The 20,410-nt window shown below is 43.4% G+C and overlaps 1 protein-coding gene across 7 annotated transcripts in view; it reads left to right on the top strand.

Annotated features, from left to right (window-relative positions):
• The window catches only part of Dgki (diacylglycerol kinase, iota), a 452,769-nt gene that overhangs the window by 205,622 nt on the left and 226,737 nt on the right, over positions 1–20,410 (top strand). For all 7 annotated transcript variants that reach the window (XM_087659331.1, NM_198782.2, XM_087659334.1 and 4 more), the window contains 1 exon segment: positions 4,229–4,294. In XM_087659331.1, the coding sequence (XP_087515457.1) occupies positions 4,229–4,294 (66 nt within the window).

Here is a 20,410-nt window from a genome sequence, read left to right as displayed (position 1 = left end):
TGTTTCTCTCCATTAGTGTGGACCTTAGGAATTACTCACGGAATTTGTCCCAGAATCATGGTGCTAGAACATCGAGGGATCAAGCAAGCAATGAGTATGTGCTGCCTGGATGTATTTGTAAGAAGGCTCACTCCCTGCAGAATCACAATCAGCACTCTTGGTTTCTGAAGGGCTTCTGAAGATGCAACTGTGAGCACAGCTCACTCTTCTTCTGCTTTGAGTCAGTCACTCACTGTAAACGAAAGCATATTCTCCTTAGAATTGGTTTGACCGGGACTCAAATCCACTTCTACTTTTCCCCTACTAATTGGTCATAGTCTGGAGGCTCAAGATTGCTGGTCGCTGAGTCCTACCCTGTAAGGCAGCTTCTTAATGCGTATGCGTTGGACTCCTAGGTTCTGCCTTAGTGGGCTCAGTGTTCTTAGTCATAATCTGCATGGATTGGATTATGATTCCTCAAACTTCTTTTCAGGTACTCAGTGAATAATATTTTCGATGGAATTGGCTGTTTGCAAGTAACTGAACAATTATGTCATGTATTCTTGCTCCTAATACTGAATGAGAGCTTTGAAATACAGTATCAATGATATTTTAACACCCATAAGTAATAGGTTTTTCCTTGCCCAGTATTTGAAGTGGTATATAAATAATTCAGAAACTATGATAGACAATAAACATATATTGTTTTAGAAGCCTTGGTTGGCCTTCTCAACAACAGTATATCAACACTTACATGTGCAATGTAAGGCTCTCAAATCTAATACCAATTTGCCAATGGAAGCTATAGGAGTTGTGGTCAAAAGAACACAGTGTGAAAATCTAATTTCAGCCCAGCAATTCAGGAGCTCTGCATAGTTATCTAAAGAAAAAAGTGTGAAGAATCTGATTTCAGTCTAATAATTCAGGAGAAATGAATGATAGTCAGAAGAAACTGGCGTGAAAATTGGACGTCCGTGGGATAAGTGGTTAGAAACCAGTAGCGGTTTGATGCTAATGGCTTCTCCTTTTCCCTTACTGATGAATGCAGTTGAGGGTCTTCTTTCTCCTAAGTGGTAACCACGTGGTTTAATTGTCAAATAAATAAGGTTTAGGATTCTATTCGATTCAGTAAACATTTATTGACTGTTTACTTAGTTTCAATGATGTTTAAGCCACAGAATAAATTTGTGTTAGGCTTAAGAAAAGCTCTCAGCAGAAGGTTGTGTGGCATCTCAAGTCATAAAACTAAAGCTGGCAGCAAGTTCCTTGGACTCTCCACAGCTGTGATTTTCATCTGTTATTTATCTGGGCCTTCACTTCCTGTCCTCTGTCTGATCTCAGGAAGGGAAGGAAATCTTAATGAGATCTAAAGGTAGAGTCACGTAAAGTCACAAAAACATTTCCTATAAAGTATTTTAATTTCAGTATAAATGGACTGAACTTTGGTTCTAAGTCTGCTTGCCATATGGTCTGTGTTGTGGTACAAATGATCAAGTCGGCCGCCTCATTTCCAAGTCCCTGTTGACTTGTGGAAATTATTGGTTTAATCTTCTGAATGGAGCTGTCACTAGCTAAATGATCCCATGAGTCAGTTGTGATTTCTCATAGATAATTGCATCCAGTTCTCCCAACATTTCTCCTCTTGATAGTCACTGAGTGATTTGTAAGTAATATCACCAAGCACAGGATTTGTCTTCACATCAACGATAGTGTTCACTTTCCTTCAGTTCTTGCTAAACTAACAGCCATTATGTTAAATATTTTCATGCCTTTTAATTATTATTTGACATTTTGATATGTTCAATATTTCCACTGCTTTCACTGCAGTTGTTTTTTTTTTTTTTAGAATTTCATGAGGAAGTAGTGAATCTGAGCCTTCAGAGCAGAGAGGCAGAGGCTCTTAGGGAGGAAAGACTGCTCTCAGCTACTGAGAGTGGGAATTTTCCTTCTACTCTCACATTTTAAGTGACCTCTCTATGTAGAGGTCTTATATTTTATTAAGTAAAATCAGATCTTTGGAGGCGGCGCCCTACAGTACTGTGAGTTGGGGTGTACGGAAGTGGGTAGAGACTCCTGTCCTTCCCGGTCCTTATTAGTAAGTAGGTACCGATCTCTAGATGAGGCCCAGGGCTGAGCACGAGAGTCACTTGCCACAGGAGCGACATGACCTTCACTCCAGGTCAGTATGGGATCTGCTCTGTGAGCCGATGCGATGAACACCAACGACTGGATGCACTGGTGCAGTTGCTGTCTTGAAAGTTAGTCCATGTGGGTGTTGAAGGTTGCACAGATATCTGGCTTTACCTGTGCCCGACAGAGTGTGTTGAAGTTCTTCAGGAAGAACAAATAGTATTGCCCGGGGAACCTGATGAGCGCTCACTGAAAGAGGATCAATACTAGGCAACTCAGACAACTCCATTCTAGTTGACTACTAATGAGGAAGTAGACATGGTTTCTAGGACTGAAGGAGGTGTGACAGCAGTTGCTATGACAGCAGGAGAGGAGGCAGGGAGATGTGAGGTCACGAAGCTACAGTTTACTGATCTACATTGAGACATTTCAGTATTCTAACAGCTCTGGGACTTTCCTGGTGCATCCCTACAGAGAAGTGTCTCTGTCCATCACCATTCTCATGAAGACAGAAACAATTACTGCACATAAAATATTATTGAAAGTGTGAAGGACTACTTAGTAAGGGTTAGCTGGTCTTATCGGTTTCTTCCTGAGAACACTATAAAGTCTGTCTTTGTTTTACTGAATGGCAGTGGTGGGAAAAGCAAGATGGAAATGACATTGATTCCTGGGCTCATTCTGTTTCTATAGCTTACTATCATCAAAAGACCATTATCCCTCCAGGGGCCTTGTGCTAGTTTACTTTAAATTGATTTGACATTATTAAGAGAAATAGCAGTGACATTTTAGTATTTAAAATGCTAATATTTGTTGGAGGTCTTCTTGTCACCTGTAACTTCATACCCTGACACAACCAACCAATCAACCTCTCTCCCTCCCTTCTCTCCCCTCTCTCTCCCTCCTTCCCTTCCTCCCTCCCTCCCTCCGTCCCTCCTTCCCTCCCTCCCTCCCTCCCTCCCTCCCTCCCTCCCTCCCTCCCTTCCTCCTCCCACACTGGTCTATTTTCTACCATCCAAGTCTTAACCAGATCCGGCCTTGCTTAGCTTCTATGATTAGGTATGTTCAAGAGGCTCTGGGCAGATCTGCTTGCTTTGTCTGTCCCCACTTAGAACAATGCCTGAACTATTCACGTACACAATAGACAATCTGTTGTCAACATACATTAGGGGTACTGTTAAGGGGAGAATACAGTCTGTGGCTAAATTCTATGAGCCATGCTGTTATCATGGAAGGAAGGGCAAGAGCTTCATGTCGTTGGTGTAAGAGGGGTGAGGTGCTCCAAGGCCTCTCTTCATCCTTACTGCTGCAGACGCCACTCCCCCTGTAGTGCACTCTTAACAGCTAGAGCTGATGGGATTGCTCGAGCCCACCCCAGTGATGATTATCTCCTCGGGATGAAAAAGGATTTCCTACAATTTATGACAAGAATCGACCTTGAAAGCTAGTCTAGTTCAAGGCGACCCAGGATGGTGTATAAACAGCTGTCACCCACAGGTCAATCCTCTTGTCCTCGACATCTCTTTTCTTTGACGTTTCTCTTCCTTTGCCTTACCTAGTGATTCTTATATCAATGTCCCCCTCCCTATCAGGAGATGGTGCTGAGCACCTGGCCCGTTCAGTTCCTTGTAGCTACAAGGTTTAGTCTAGGGTGGCGTGCCCTGACGTGTGAAGCATCGCGCCCGCGTGCCTTTGCTCCGTTGAATTGGAGATTGTTCCATCAGGTTTTCAGATTTTTGACACACTTTGGGTTTTTCCTTTATGAATCTGAGTCCCCTCCCAGCTGAAGAGCCTTCAGAGCATTCGCATACCCTCCTGGGGGTTTAATATAAGACAGTGCAGTGAGTGCGGGCTGTCGAGCCCTGGGCACTGGGAAGACAAGGAGGGAGGAGGCGGGAAGTGGACCGCACAGGGCAGAGGGCCACTGTGAGTGGAGAATGAATTTCTCTTATTCTGAGTGTTTATTGCTGAACAGGTCACACCTACACACATTTGCTTTTGTGCGCCTATGGGCTTGGATTACAGTTTATAGAAATTTACTCTCCGAAACATCCAGAACAGTGATGACCACTGAGGATTGCAAAACCAAACGTACTCATTCCCCTCTGTTTCCTTGCAGAACTTTGTGCGCCATCACTGGGTCCACAGGAGGCGGCAGGAGGGAAAATGTAAGCAGTGTGGTAAGGTAAGGGCCCAGCCACCCACGGCCACTACAGCGGGCTCCTCGGGCCTTGGCAAGCACCCAAGGTAGATGGGTCCCATCTCCAAATGTGATGTCCCCTGCATTTCTCTCTTTTCCGAGAGGACTTCCTTTTGATTCTTCTAGCAGTCCCTACAAACAGTGACCATCTAAATTAAGAGGAAATGATTTTAGTTTTCAGAGATACGGTTGCAGTGGTAGAAGGACTTGTTGAATTATTGAAAACCGAAGTTTTCCTATTTTGCCAAAAGTCTTTCTTGAAGGTTACTAGACCAGCCTGTTCATTTGATGAGCAATACAAACAAACAAACAAACAAACAAACAAACAAACAGACAGGCAGTTAAGCTGATACACAAGTGTGGGCATATGTCATGACACACAGTGCTGGGCAGAACTTTCTAGAATACCCCACAGTTAGAATCTAGAAACATGTCGCTTTTAAGAGTCTCTGGTAAAAGATGTTTTCTTCTGTGGTGGTTCCGTATGCCCTTCAGGGTACAGGGCCTCTTGAAAGAGTGAGGTGGGTCAGGGCTGGTGGGTACTGTGACCAGATGCTGTAAAATGCCACACATTCACTATTGTGCTGACCTTGACTTCTTTGAGACTCAGCGTTTCCCTGTGTACAAAGATTGACCTTACGGGTGCCATGTCTGTTGGGACAATGAATGTGTAGCACACTGCATAGATTCTACTTGAAGGCTGTCAGTAGGAAGCAGATGTGCTTCAGTCAAGGGGAGTTATGCTTCCTGGGAATATATTCATCGTCCATTGATTGCTGATTTATCATTTGTTCACACTACTCCTTTGGTCAAGCATCAGGCTGGTCGATTGGTATAGATAGATTAGATATAGATATAGATATAGACGTAGACGTAGACGTAGACGTAGACGTAGACGTAGACATAGACGTAGACATAGACATAGACATAGACATCATAGACATAGACATAGACAGACATAGACATAGACATAGACATAGACATAGACAGACATAGACATAGACATAGACAGACATAGACATAGACATAGACATAGACACATAAACATAGACATAGACATAGACATAGACATAGACACATAGACATAGACATAGACATAGACATAGACATAGACATAGACATAGACATAGACATAGACATAGACATAGACATAGACAGACATAGACATAGACAGAGACACATCTCAATCCAGAAATACTGGCAGTCTGGGGCAGGATGAAGAGTCACAAGGGAACAATTGTATTGATTTTGCTGTTTTGCTCTGTGTTTATAAAACATGTCGTAGTCTTTGGTTACTATGTTCTTTGCTGGAAGGCTCTAGGTCATTGCCTTCCACTGTAATGAGTAGCATGTGTTCTCTTCAGTGCTGTGGCTTTCAGTTAGTCCTCTTTTTCATCTGGGAAGGGGACAGGCAGAATGTGTTCAAGGTGGAGAGTGAAGTGAGAGGGGATATGAAAGAGTCAGGGCAGAGAGAAATATGGGATCTTTGGCCCAGAGAAGAAAGTCGGCCTTCTGGTCTCACGGGAGTGCCCTGCACTGGTCCATGCGTCCCTTCTTCTGTGGTGTGGATATAGGTGTGTTTTGCTTCAGGGGTTGTAGGCTGTCTATAATGGGGAAGAGATGAGGCTGGTGAGAAGGGAGAGCGTGTGGAAGAAGAGACTTGACAGGCAGGGTTTTGGAGTCAAGGATGGGACTGTGAGAATGCTGTTACATTCCTTTCTTTGGAAAACCATCATCCGGGAGAACTCTATGGTGCACATCACTCAGCTGTTCCGGTCCTAATAGAGCTACGTTAAATGAGAACCCACAAACACATTGTCTTTTTTGAGGAATATTCCCCAGAGCCATATTGCACCTCCTTTTATGGTGGCTTAGTCAACTGACAGGAAAGTGCTGGACTCTCTGTACCCTGTGATGCTCTGGCCTTGCCTCCCTCCCTGGCCCATGCTCTTAGGCAGCATCCACAATGCTCACAGCTTGCTGAGCACCACGGCTATCACTGGACACGACCTGGTCCATCACACACTGTTCCCATAAAATAGCACGGCTGTGTTCCTCTCCTGTGTTTATAGTACTGTTGCCTATAAAGTCTCAGGCTCAAGCAGTTACGAGATTGATGTTTTTAGATATGTGTCTCCTTGCTGGATAATAAATAGCCCTCCTCTGGCTCATACCCTCTACCCTAGACTGGAGACAAGTTAATGACTCTGTTCTCATTTACAGAAGAAGGGATTGGAAAATCACCTCAAGTCCAGGTGCTCTGTGTAATGTCTAATAGTGCTATTGCCAATTCTTACACTTTCTTAGATTCTAAACCCTACCCAGCCTTCCCCTCATACAGAGGCAAGCATACACGCTCATGAGCGCTCTCTCTCTCCGCTCTCTCTCTCTCTCTCTCTCTCTCTCTCTCTCTCTCTCACACACACACACACACACACACACACACACACATTGTGGAGAGAGAGGGAGCAAGGGAGAGAGGGAGAGAGCACTCATGGCGAGGAGAGGAAGGAGGGTATATCTTGTTATTCTGTAACTTACTCATTGGGATAGGATTAAAAAGACAAGCGCTTCGCTTAGGAAAGCTTCAGTTGTGTATAATTTTGCATGTATTTTCTAGTGTTTTGTAAGTGGTTTCGATCTCTACTTTCTAATTCGACAGTAAAATAAATATTTGGAACGATCTTCTCTGGAACCTTGACTGTGCATTTGGCTGTGTGTGTATGGCTATGACTCTCCCATGAGGGAGCCCTTGATGGAACCACATAATCTTTTAACATGAGCTTCACCCCAGCCTACCAAGTTTATAACCGTTGTGCATAGTTTCATGTCATTTATAATTTTGTATTGTGAAAGAGGCAAAGTTGAGTCAGAAAGAGACGAGACACTCACACTCAGATCTGGCAAAGGTTTAATAGAGAGAATATGTAAGCTGTTTGAAGAGGGTGTGGCAGGGAAACCACAGTGGTGATGAGGACCACAGAGATGACTGCCAATAGGGAAGGGAAGAGACCGGAGCCTGCGAGGGTCACAAGATGGGAGGGTCACAAGATGGGAGGGCCACAAGATTTGAGGGTCACAAGATTCAAGGGTCACAAGATTTGAGGGTCACAAGATTCACCAGCTGAGATGTCTTCTCACCTAGGAACATGTAGATCTTCATTTGCTTCCAGCCTATAATGGCCAAAACCACTGCAAAGGAGAACTCAAAGCTAGTCCATAAAGGGCAACTTTGTACTATGGGATGTAGGATCTGCAGTCTATCCTTAAAGCCAGGACACATGCTGCATCTGCCTGTAACTAACTCCTCCTCACGGTGCTCATTCAGCCCAGATGCACACAGCAATGAGTTGTCTAACGCTTTTCTTTTTTTAATGTCAAAACGTGGAGGAAAAGTATATTAATGATTACAGCTGAATGGACCCTCAACATTAACCTACCAATTAGCGTATTTGTAGAGACATGTTTCTTCATCACGGTTTGAGAAAACATCTTTTGTTTCTTTGATCAGGAATGTAAAAACATAAAACAAAAGAGCTGCTTTAAAGACTCAAAAGTCACTTTCAAAAGTGTTTAGTATTTTCAAAGTGTTAAACATACTTGAACGGCATTTATAACTACTATTTATATTTTATGTGTATGGGTTTTTTTGTTTGTACACCACATGCATGCAGTACCCATTCACATAGGGTGTCTGATCCCCTGGAACTAGAGTTAGAGACAGCTGCGAGCCCACATCTGGGCACTGGGTCCAGATCACTGTAAGAACAGTGTGAGAAGTAGTATGTAAAATGCACATGTAAAGTGCACATAGTAGCTTTTGTAACAGATAAATGAGGTGATTAAAAACATTGTAGGGGATACAGTTAAGAAATCACAGTGAAAGGAATTATCGGGCTGAGAAATAATAACAAGTGCTTACTCGGAGCACTGGGGGCACATTTCATTAAAGAAATGAAAGATCCACCCTATAGTGATCTAAAAATGTGTGTGCACCAGAATCAACTTCCCATACGCTCTGCTACTGGGCTGTGGTGTGAGCGAGCATTGGTAAGTCTGTGTGCGTTGGTTTCCTTTGCCTGCCTGCGTGTTTGTCCTACTGCAACAGAAGTGGCTTTTTACCACTAGTCGTCAGAAGATCACGGAGGAGGTGTAGACTGGCACAAAGTCTGTCTGAACTCTCTGTGTGGACCCGGATGAGAGACTGGCCAGAAGCCTGACTTTGGTCCTGTCTGCAGCTGAGAGCAAGAGAGGGATGGCGGCAGTCATCACTTTACTCTTTGTGGAGCATAGAGGTGTTTTCATGGTGTCCTTATTTGGTATCTGGCTTATTTCACTTAGTGTACTGTCCTTTGGGTTCATGCAGGGAGAAGTTGGAGGTAGTAGTTAAAGGATTCAGTGTTCAGTCGTGCAAAATGAGTAAGTCCCAGAGATGTAGCAAGGTCTCTATAGTCAACAGTGCTGTGTTAGACACATGGCGTTTTGCTAAGAGAGTAAATCTTATGTAAGTTGGCTTCCTCCCTCCCTCCCTCCCTCCCTCTTTCCCTCCCTCCCTCCCTCTTTCCCTCCCTCCCCCCTTTCCTGCCTGATTGCCTCTTGCCTGATTGCTTGCTTCCTTTCATGGTGCTTGGAATTGAACCGAGGACTTTGAGACTGCTAGGCGATCGTCTCACCACTGAGCTACACCCCCAGCCCTTACATAAGCCTTCTTATTTCTGAAAATGAAGCAGGTGGGAGAAAGCTTTGGGAGGCTATGAATATGTTACTGGCACAGTTGGTGGATCTGGTTTCACAGGTATATGCTTTATCTCAAGTTGTATATTTAAAATCTACAGCCCTTTGCATCTTATTTGCATCACAAAAGCATTAAAAATAAGGAGACAAGATGCTCAGGGTTTCCGCTGCAGTCCTCAGGTAGATGCATCCTCTGCTTTCACCCTAGCTTCATCCTGTGGTTGCTACTCTTCCCCAGTCTTTGGCCTCTCTGTTTCCTCATAGGCACAGCCACAGGGTACCATGATTACCCCAGAGTCCTTTGCTCTCCTCTCAGTGGTGACCCACTCTAGCATCCCTTTCTGGATGCTGCTGCTGTGCTGTTGGTGTGTGTGTGTGTGAACTCAAGTCACCATACATGGAAGAGTGCACAAATAAATGCAGGGGCAGGCAGAATGGGCATACTTCTCAGTCCCAGGCAACAACTACCCTCCTGCTGTTGTTCTTCTGATCCCGCGGCAGACGGCCCTAAGACAAATGTCCTCATGCCTTCCTTTCGCTTCTTCCCTTTCATGGGTGTACATCACACCCCCCTTCTTCTTTTCCTTTTCTTTTTTGTTTCCCTGAATCTTCTCCAGAGGTAAGCCTGGTAATACATCTTCGATTTTGATTTCTAACCTTCTGTGACCCTTTTCTCCACGCACAGCCTATACATGCACTGCTCTCTCACGTTTTACCAAATCGTAATACAATACACTCACAAGTGAAAAGGTTTTCTATCACTGACCACTTCAAATTATAGCAGTTAAAAAACAAACTACAAAAAGTTCACCAAAAAACTTTTGAAATATTTGCATTTCTGTCTCATTCAGAGGCACAAAGATATTATCAGGAATTACCCATAAAGCCTTCCTGGTGTCCAGCGTATAAGACTATGAGGAGAACTACTTCCCTCTTGTACATGAAACATCATTTCAAACTATATCCAAATAACCATACAAACTACATATCAGAAGAGACGGAAATATACAGCTTCTTTGCTCTTTAAGTTGACAAAGCAAACACACACACACACACACACATTTGTATATAAAATACATAACATATGTACAAACACCACCCTTCTTACTGGACAACAGACTACTGTGGTGGTTAACCTTGCTTGTAACATAACGGGACAGGATTCTGAATCACCATGGCAACATAGCTGTGAGTGTGTCTGGGAGGTGTTTCCAAAAGGAAAGCCTCACCCCTGAATGCTTGCCTCCAGTCCTGGGGTGAGTAAAAAGAAGCGAGAAGGCTGAGCACCAGTGTTTCCCCTCTCTCTGTTTCTCTCTGTGTGTCGGTCTGTCTGTCTTGGTCTCTCTGTCCCTGTCTCTGTCTCTCACCGCCTCTGTCTCTGTCTCTCGTCCTCTTTCCTCAGACTCTCCTCCACCTCTGTCTCCCCCGCCGTTGTTGGCCCCCCCCACCCCACTTCCCAGCTGCAGATACAATGTGACCAGCTGCCTGGCCTGATGCTCCTGCCCTCTCGCCTTTTCTGCCGTGACAGACTGCACCGAGCGTCTGTGAGCCAGAGTAAGCCCATCCTTCAGTTGCTTTCGTTGGGCAGTTTGTTACAGCAATGGGGAAAGTAACCACCACACCTAGAAACCCCCGGGGGGGGTAGAAATGGAAAAAAGAATTGGAGAGACAAAGGAAAGAACTATCGAATTCTTAGAATTAGAGGATTAGAGAAGGGAGTGATTTCATAGAAAATACCTCAGCCTTTGGGATGTAAATTGATTAATTAATTAAAAAATAATCCCAAACACATACAATCCCTGTGATAACAGGGATTGGAAGGAAGGTCAGAAGGAGACATGGTCAATGAAAGGAAAAGGGCTGCAACACAGGAGCAATCTGCCCAGAGAACTGAAAGAAGTTCTGACACCAGCAAGTTGACCTTTCCCAGCTCTACTGTGCACATCCTAGGGACATCTGAGGTTGTCCCCTGCTGACCAGGCTGGGAGGGTGAAGGTGCCACAGCCTTCCTTTCACCCTTCACTACGCCTGCTTTGTGAAGAACCTCTCCGTGGAAAACATGCTTATGGGCTTTGACCGTCACCACCTTTTCAAGTCACTTTCTTGACTCAGTTTCTAAGGAAAAGCGTACTTCTCACCATGCCTTTGTGTAGAGCTGAGGAACACCAGACATTTCAGACAGTGATGTTACAAAATCCCCCTTCAATTAAAAAGTAGAGCGCTGTGGGGCTGGGGAGGCCCAGTGGCTCAGAGCTGCTCCAGGTTCCGTTCTCAGCACCTGCATGGCAGCTCACAACCGCCGGTATCTCAAGTTCTCAGGGGTACGGGGTCCTCTTCTACCCTGTTGGGCATCAGGCACAAACAGTGCACAGGCATGCATACAGACAAATACACAAAAAAAGAAGTATAAAAAATATAAAACAGCATGTGCTGGATGGAACTCAATGAAAGATGAGTTGCTTAGCCTCCTTGAAGAATTGGGTTCCATCCCAGTACTAAGAAAGAAAGTATGATGAAATATGACAAGTCATATATGAGTTCAAGTATCTTGTTAAGGGGGGCTTCCTTTATGCATTTAAACCAGTCTCGATAGCAGTGAAGCCGTTGCTTCATTTTCCTATCCAGGCAGAAAAATGCACTCTGAGTAGCTGGCTGAAAAGCAGGAGACCGGGAGTGCTTCCTCTAGGGAAGGACTACTCCAAACAGATACCTAGATTTGTCTAAACAACTTAGATCTAAGTCTAAAGTCTATCCAAGTGGGCTAGGATGTTGTCCGGGAAAGACTGTAAACATCTAGGGTGTAAGCCTAATGATTCCTAGGTATGCATCAGTTTCTGCTGGAGAGACAATTATGGTAAAACGGCATTCCATTTTGATATGGACCAGCCCAGTGCTGATGACAGAGCTACTGTGGGTTCACCCCTCTCTCAACAAGCCACTGTCATGTAGGTGGCCTGCTCCGATGTATCTGGGGAACAGGACCACTTCCCTTGGCAGTTTGATCCCAGGTATATCCTCCTGGAATTTTCTGGATGTCATGAAAAATGTTCAAAGTTCCGAAGGATCCCCAGGTACTGGGTGTAGTCTTCAAGTCTCCACTGTCAAGGAACGATCTTCCCCCAATGAGGGGGTCTCAGCAGCGTAGTGACTCCTTTCTGTGACCGATGGTCTCGTGACACACACGTCCTAAGTGATGGATGGCAGCACTGGCTTGAGGGCTGAGAACTTCTGGGTTCAGCCTGTGATGGAGACGTTCCCCACAAGACCACTAGTCTCAGAACTAGAGTTATGAGTGTGCAAATAGCAAATTGCTCAAGTGGGACAGTGGGAGGAGGTAAGTGCATTAGGACAATTCTGGTCCCTCCTTTTAGGTTCTTCAACTGTGTGTTCTGTCATAGAGGCACAGCACCCTTTGTGAGTACGATGCTTATAGGATATCTTTTCAGAGCTCAAGCCTCTGTTCTAGTTAGCTTCAGAAGACCACTGTCAACTGTGGAGCTTCTGGTGGGATGTTACGTAACAGGACCAGTGTATCTTGTGGTCATATTCTCATTCCTGCACTCCAGTCTCTATGAGATGCTTTCTCTGGTCTGGTGCAGTGTTGCACGGGCAGGCCAAACACTGGAGTTGTGTTGACTCCAAGAAAGGTGAGGTGCTGTTCCCACCCCCACACTCCACCCTCTGTTCTAGGAAAGCCTTCAAGTGTCCTCATTTTGCTACTGACTGGCTCTTCTATTTGAGAGATGATGCCATAGTGGGCACTCAGAGTTGGTCTCATTCACGGACAGGTGGCATTCAGCAGTAACAGTAGCTTGCTCATTTTTGATAAGAGGAAGCCCACATCTTTGGAACTAAACAGAGGATCTCTCACTGCTACAGCAGGTGGTCCACTTAGAACCAAATGGTACCAGGAACAGCAGGCCATGGCACTAAGAGTTAAATCTGTGTTTTTAGTTCTCTCTGGTGGTATGAACACACAAGACTGTGATCTTCATGGTTTGGGCTCTCATCTGTTTACCCACAATACTCTTCTCCAGACCTCTCGTTGTTGTTGTTGTTTCTATGTGCCTGACAAACTGGCCAAGCCATACAGTGTCACTGTAAGTCATAATGTTTCAGTATCAGGCCAATCTCTTTTCATACAGTTCAGTTCAGTTCCACCTGAATTTATGCCCATGGCAAAGAGGTCTCACTTGTGTCTCTGAAGGACTCCGAGCAGACCTTGTGTAGCAAGAGTTCACTTTTGTCCTGAACTTATATACCAAGTTGACCCATCTATGTCCTGATCTCAAGTGTTTCCTCCTTTTCCAGATTGATAGCACAATGTGTGTGTGTGTGTGTGTGTGTGTGTGTGTGTGTGTGTATTCATTCATTCATGTTAGTGTCTTGAAAGACCTGATTCAGTAACAAGAGATGACATGGGGCTTCTGAGATATACCCTAGTGGATTCTTGGTCCTGTACATGCCACAGCCCAGATAGTTCCACTTAATACAGTCTTTTTTTTTTATTAACTTGAGTATTTCTTATATACATTTCGAGTGTTATTCCCTTTCCCGGTTTCCGGGCAAACATCCCCCTCCCCCCTCCCCTTTCTTATTGGTATTCCCCTCCCCATCCTCCCCCCATTGCCGCCCTCCCCCCATAGACTAGTTCACTGGGGGTTCAGTCTTAGCAGGACCCAGGGCTTCCCCTTCCACTGGTGCTCTTACTAGGATATTCATTGCTACCTATGGGGTCAGAGTCCAGGGTCAGTCCATGTATAGTCTTTAGGTAGTGGCTTAGTCCCTGGAAGCTCTGGTTGCTTGGCATTGTTGTACATATGGGGTCTCGAGCCCCTTCAAGCTCTTTCAGTTCTTTCTCTGATTCCTTCAACGGGGGTCCTATTCTCAGTTCAGTGGTTTGCTGCTGGCATTCGCCTCTATATTTGCTGTATTCTGGCTGTGTCTCTCAGGAGCGATCTACATCCGGCTCCTGTCGGTCTGCACTTCTTTGCTTCATCCATCTTGTCTAATTGGGTGGCTGTATATGTATGGGCCACATGTGGGGCAGGCTCTGAATGGGTGTTCCTTCAGTCTCTGTTTTAATCTTTGCCTCTCTCTTCCCTGCCAAGGGTATTCTTGTTCCCCTTTTAAAGGAGGAGTGAAGCATTCACATTTTGATCATCTGTCTTGAGTTTCGTTTGTTCTAGGCATCTAGGGTAATTCAAGCATTTGGGCTAATAGCCACTTATCAATGAGTGCATACCATGTATGTCTTTCTGTGATTGGGTTAGCTCACTCAGGATGATATTTTCCAGTTCCAACCATTTGCCCACGAATTTCATAAAGTCGTTGTTTTTGATAGCTGAGTAATATTCCATTGTGTAGATGTACCACATTTTCTGTATCCATTCCTCTGTTGAAGGGCATCTGGGTTCTTTCCAGCTTCTGGCTATTATAAATAAGGCTGCGATGAACATAGTGGAGCACGTGTCTTTTTTATATGTTGGGGCATCTTTTGGGTATATGCCCAAGAGAGGTATAGCTGGATCCTCAGGCACAGAACCTAGATCATGACACTTTGTGACTCATGGCTAGGCATTCCTGCACCAACGCATAACAATGCAACACTTAGCTGCTTTTGCGAGGTATACAGTCCTTTCTTGCAGAGAACATATGCTTGTTTTGGAATCCTACAGTCTGTCTTATAATTTTTCTTGTGTCACAAGGATCATTTCTCCTATGTCCTTCTAAATGCATGGGGTGGCATGGCTGGTATTGTTGCAGAGAGTGCCTATGGCAAAACCCTTTCCTGTTTTGGATCCCACTGTAAGCTAGAAATGTTAAATGTCACCACTAAGTGTATCGTGACAGACAGTATTCTTGAGTGTGGAAAATACTGTCTCTTAAAAACCAAAGAAGTTGACAAAAAGTTGAAATGCAATCATTTGCTCTTTGTATTGGAGAGAGTATTTTAGCATGCTTCGGATCTCTGAATCTCCCAGGCTTCACTAATATGAGCATCTGTGATTGTAGGGCTTGTCTGCCTGCCTTCTCTACCTCTCTAAGATCTTCAGTGTACCTGACATTTCCTGTTCATTCACTTTAACATGATGTCACTGACTTGACAGAACAAGTGATGGGTGGAGTGTTCGTTGGTTCAGTACATGTCACTGCAATCGGATTGCATCCAAGGGAATTGCAAGCCTAGAGAAAAATATATTGCTAGCCCTACACACGAGTGCAAAGAGTTTTTTAAAGTTTCCTTTCAGGGAGGGCCGGAAAATAATTTATCCAACAAATCAATAAACTATGTGTCATATATTAAATGCTGGAAGAACCTGAATTTGGTAGCGGCATCATAGCACAGTTCAAGGTACTTCAGCATTTGTCATCAGAGCCATCTTGATTTTTGTCATGGTGAATGGAGTGAGGACATGTGGGGGTATAAGCTTCTGCCTTCACACACACACACACACACACACACACACACACACACACACACACACACACACACAAACACGCCAATCTGACACACCAATCTCACACAAACACAGAGGAAAGGAAATAAATTTGAAAACAATACTATTGTCACAACTCTCAAACTTAATCACTGTAAATCACCTGACACCAGTAGTTTTGAGAATGCATTAGTTTTGATTTGTGTATGGCTGGGAGGGTTTCATGAGGTTCACTTGGGCATTGTTGCTCTATGCAAGCCCTTCCACAAAGGACCTAGAAAGTTGTGTTGGTATCTGTCAGTTACCAGGTGTGTCTTTTTTATTCTTTAATTAAATGCCAGGCAGAGCAAGTGGACAAATCGACCTTGGTCCAGGATGGACTTCCTTTGTCATTGTCTTTCCGGCTCCATTCACCTCTTTTCCCCTCTGCTCTTTTTTCTTTTTTCCTTTTCTTCTTTTTCCCTTTCTTCCTACTACCTTCCCTGCTTCTCTTCACTTTCTTCCTTTCCGTTCCCTCTCTCCTTTCACACTCTATCTTTGCTTGAGACTCAACTCAGAATCTTGTATCTTTTAAAACAGCAGCAGCAGCAATAACAATAACAACAACCAAACAAAAGCACAAAATCTGAGTCTTTAATACCCTCGCCATCTACACTATCGGTCAATGATGTTGCCTCACTATCAGAATAGATACCAATTTTCTTCAAATTATTTAAATACCACTCTCTCCTCAGTTTTTAACTACCTACATTATGGCCACGAGTCCTCTTAATTAGAGACAGTGAAATAGTACCATGGTCCTTGCTGTGATCCCAGGGATCCTGCCTGCTCCTTCTGTCCATGGTTCTGTCTTTGACAGTTGGTAAGGGACAGAACAAAGGACTTTGGTTTTCTTTGGACCATCTGCCCACTCCATACTTGTGATCCTCCAGCCATGATTTCTTTTGATTCTATTGACTGGGTAATGTCTCTTTAATCAAAAGTTGGGCACATTAACCGGTATGAAGTGTCTCTAGTCCAGTCTCCTTCATAGCCTTAGCCCATGACAGGTATAGCATTGCGCTTTGATGTACTGTCATGTCATCCCTATGGCTTTGAAATTCTGTAATTCTGGTTCTTACCAGACTGTACACTTGGTGGGGCATTTCTTCCCATCAGGACTAAGCTTCAAAGGAGTCCTGCCTGTGAGCCTCTTGACATGATGGCAACTTTCTCAGCAACACAAATGGTAAAGCCATGGTCAGTGTGACGACCCATGGTCAACTGGGCTTTCCTCTCTACCCAACACAGCTCTCTAGCATGCCAGCCTCTGTGAGATTTCAGTTGTGTCTGCCTCTGTCACTACAGCTCAGCCTCCTGCTTAGCACATAGCATGGATCACATCTTTGTTCATGTTCCCATTCTAGTGTTAGTGTTAGAATTGTCTTCTGTGGCTCCTGATAATTCATCTGTTATTGGGTCAACAACCATGTCTAATGCATGTACCATAACTAGGGTCATACATTGATATGCTTATAGCTAACACCTTTTGTTAGAGAAGAATGTTCCCACCCACAGAAGCTCTCTAAATATTTGAGTCCTGCTCCTCTTTATCCTCCACCCTCTAAACTCAGGTATCGCCACTCTCCTCCTCCTGATTATAGGCATTAATGAGATATGTAGCCAGGCCTTTTGAGGTACATACAGCCTCTAAGAAACTGTTAGATGTCTTCTAGAAGACTAGATACAGTACAACCCCCAAAGTCAAAACCAAGTCAAGATGTCAGTCTTTTTTCTCCCAAAGACATATTTTACTCACAACCCTCAACACAGCTGAGAAGCCAGGAAGAACAGGGTCTGAATAATTTCAGAGAATTTTAAAAGTCTCTTTCTCAATTGTCTTGGATGGGAACACACACACACACACACACACACACACACACACACACACACACAGTCTCACACTTAAGCAGAGAGAGAAATTTAAAGTTCACACAAAAATAAATTGTATTTACTTCCACTAGTGAAAGGGTATTTTTCCTCAACATGATAGTCAAGGGGAAAGCAAAACCAGTTATTTCTTACACAGTCATATAGTTGGCATGATTGTCAGTTGCGTGACTCTGTTCAGGCTGTCCTGATTTCTTTGATGTCTTGTGTTCACGTCAAGTCTACGCTACAGCTTAAAATGTTTTATTTTTTAAACATTATCAGGGCAAAATGATATTTTCATGGTAAAGATATCAATTATGGGTCAAGCAGAGGTAGAAATGAATTTCCATGGTGGTGCAGTCTCATAATTATAGTTACATTGATAGGAAAATGCTCTCACTTAAGGAACCTCCTGGGAATCGTAGCATAAGGATAAGCCCAGTGTTTAAAGTCTTATACTGCTTGATCTTTATTGAACAGAATGCTCACTATCTGCAGAAAATGTTTTCATCATGGGTGGGGAAAGGCTTTGTGGGTAATAGAGCATGCTGATGCACAAACATGGTGATGTAGGATCAGGTCCCCAGCACCCATATAAAAAGCCGAGTGTGAACTTATGTCCTACTTGCTCTAGTGCCACAAATGAGGTCAAGACACAATGACATCTGGAGCTTTCTGGTAAGCCATCATAGAGGGGGAGGAGGAACCAGAACAAGAAATAGAGTGCTTCTGGTTCAGGGAGAAACCCTAACCCTAAGACAGAGAGAAATATAAAGGAGGACACAGCTTACTACATGCACACACATGTAAACATATACATATACCACACACAAAACCACCGCACAAACACATATGTATATATCCATATATTACACAGTCATATACATGTATAAACACACATACATATACATAAACATTTCTTTCTCTTTCTCCCTTCCTCCCTCTCTCTCTCACTCCTCAAATTAGGATGGTCATAAAAGGTTAAATACAAGTATCATAGCTAGATAGATACATCCATACATAAATTTTAGTCCAATCTGGTAGCTATTCTTAGGTCTTGGACTAAGCTGTGTACCTGTGTAATGTCAGGCATATGAAATGGATTCTGGCATCAAATCTTTCTCTATATGGATGGTCATACCTGTAGGAGGGGCATTAAGATATACTGAGAATTCTGATTTCTGCTCCCTGAGGGTTTTTTAAAATGTTTTTTTTAAAGATTTATTTTTAATTATATGAGTACACTGCAGCTGTCTTCAGACACACCAGAAGAGGGCATGGGATCCTGTTACCGATGGTTGTGAGCCACCATGTGGTTGCTGAGAAATTGAACTCAGGACCTTGGAAGAGCAGTCAGTGCTCTTAACCGCTGAGCCATCTCTCCAGCCTCATGTTTTTTTTTTTTTTTGTTTGTTTGTTTGTTTTTTTATTTTAAAAATGAAGTCTTCTATGAGATTTTTTTTACTTCCTCTTATTCCAGGAGACTCAATTTATGATCTTGCTTGTAGCAGAGGTCTTCAGCCTAATGAATGAAAAATAGCATAAATTATCAGATGGTATTGTTGACCAGTTCTGATTAGTGTGTATTGGTTGCTAGTGATGATGGAGAGGAGGAACTTCCCGTGTTACCAGGGAAGAAGTGTCTGTCTGCAGGCACCGTGACTCAGTGACACAAGTCAAGTGATAAGTGTGTTACAGAAAAAAATTAAAATGAACCAAAAATGCACAGAGCCATGGTTAAATCAGTGCCACAGTTGACACCAACACACAAGTATTTGGAATTCTAAAAAGTGATTCTTATAGCATCACCTTATGTCAAATCAGCTATTTTGAAACAATCTTGGGAGTTAGAAAGCTGCCTACCCCTCACTTGAAGGGCACTGTTCCTTACAATCCAATTCTGGCAAATGCACTCTTTCTATTTTTAAAGTCTTAAATATTTGCAACAATTGTTGCTCAAGACAGGCCGTCAGAGTAAGAAAAGAAGGCTCAGATAAACTCAACTCTCTACGACTAAACTTTAGTCTTACATGAAGTAAGTCATTGATGACAATTTTGACACTCAGCCACCCAAATAAGGAAAAGCATTTCCGCATACTCATTTCTAAGGGTTCACAGCACCAGACAAGAGTGCAAACATCAGTGGGAAACTGTACGGAATACTTTGTTCAGGAGGAAAATATATCGATAATTTGTAAATACTAGGGAAGGGGCTGACTCTTGTTGGCTTTGCTAAGTGAGGATCACAGCCTCCTCTTTGGATGAGGTCACTCTAAAAGGCAGTGGACAATGGGTTAGCACAAGTAGCATGCTTAACTGGTCAGAAAACATTTGTTGTTGCTGTTGGTTTGTTTCTCCAGGTAGGTTGTTCTTGTATGTCTGCACCTCAGTCACTTGAGGGTCTAGCTTGCTGACCAGATTCAGCTAGTGAGAGGAGGTTCTGTTGAAAGAACTTGAGCTAAGTCTTGCTTAAAATGGAAGACTCTCTTTTCACTTGGCATTTGTACCCTACGAGATACAGTGAAGAGAGAGGTCCAGTGGCGGCACTGTAACATGCCATCTTTATGTTGCTGGCCTTGTGAGCTTTGTACCACACTAAGTGTTTCAGAGGTGCAAGGGTAGGATGTCTGAGTACATATTTATAATGTATTTCAAGGTTTAGGAAATATTTGAATAAAACAACTGGAAATTCTCTTTTCAAAGATAAATATTAATGGGGGCAAATAATCAATTGAGTTTTTTTTATAATTTCTTTGTGTTTGGACATTTTACCACTTTATGAATATTAAACACATACTTTGTTTCAAGTTTTGGAGGCATGCTGAATATCTACTCTTTCACTGGAATCAAATGAGACAAACAAACAAACAAAAAACTGGCTTTGAGCAAAGAGATTCTCTGATCTCAAATCTCAGTTAAATACAAAATCAGTAAAATAATTTCAGCCCATTTTACATAAATCCCAGTCCTCTAGTTTCAGCCAAGGTTGTAAAGCTGAGCGCCGTTTCTTACAGGC

Source organism: Rattus norvegicus, chromosome 4 (assembly GCF_021556685.1).
Source record: "Rattus norvegicus strain SHRSP/BbbUtx chromosome 4, alternate assembly SHRSP_T2T, whole genome shotgun sequence".
Taxonomy (NCBI): Eukaryota; Metazoa; Chordata; class Mammalia; order Rodentia; family Muridae; genus Rattus; species Rattus norvegicus.
Note: the sequence above shows the minus strand (reverse complement) of the source record. Positions and strands in the feature narration are given on the sequence as shown.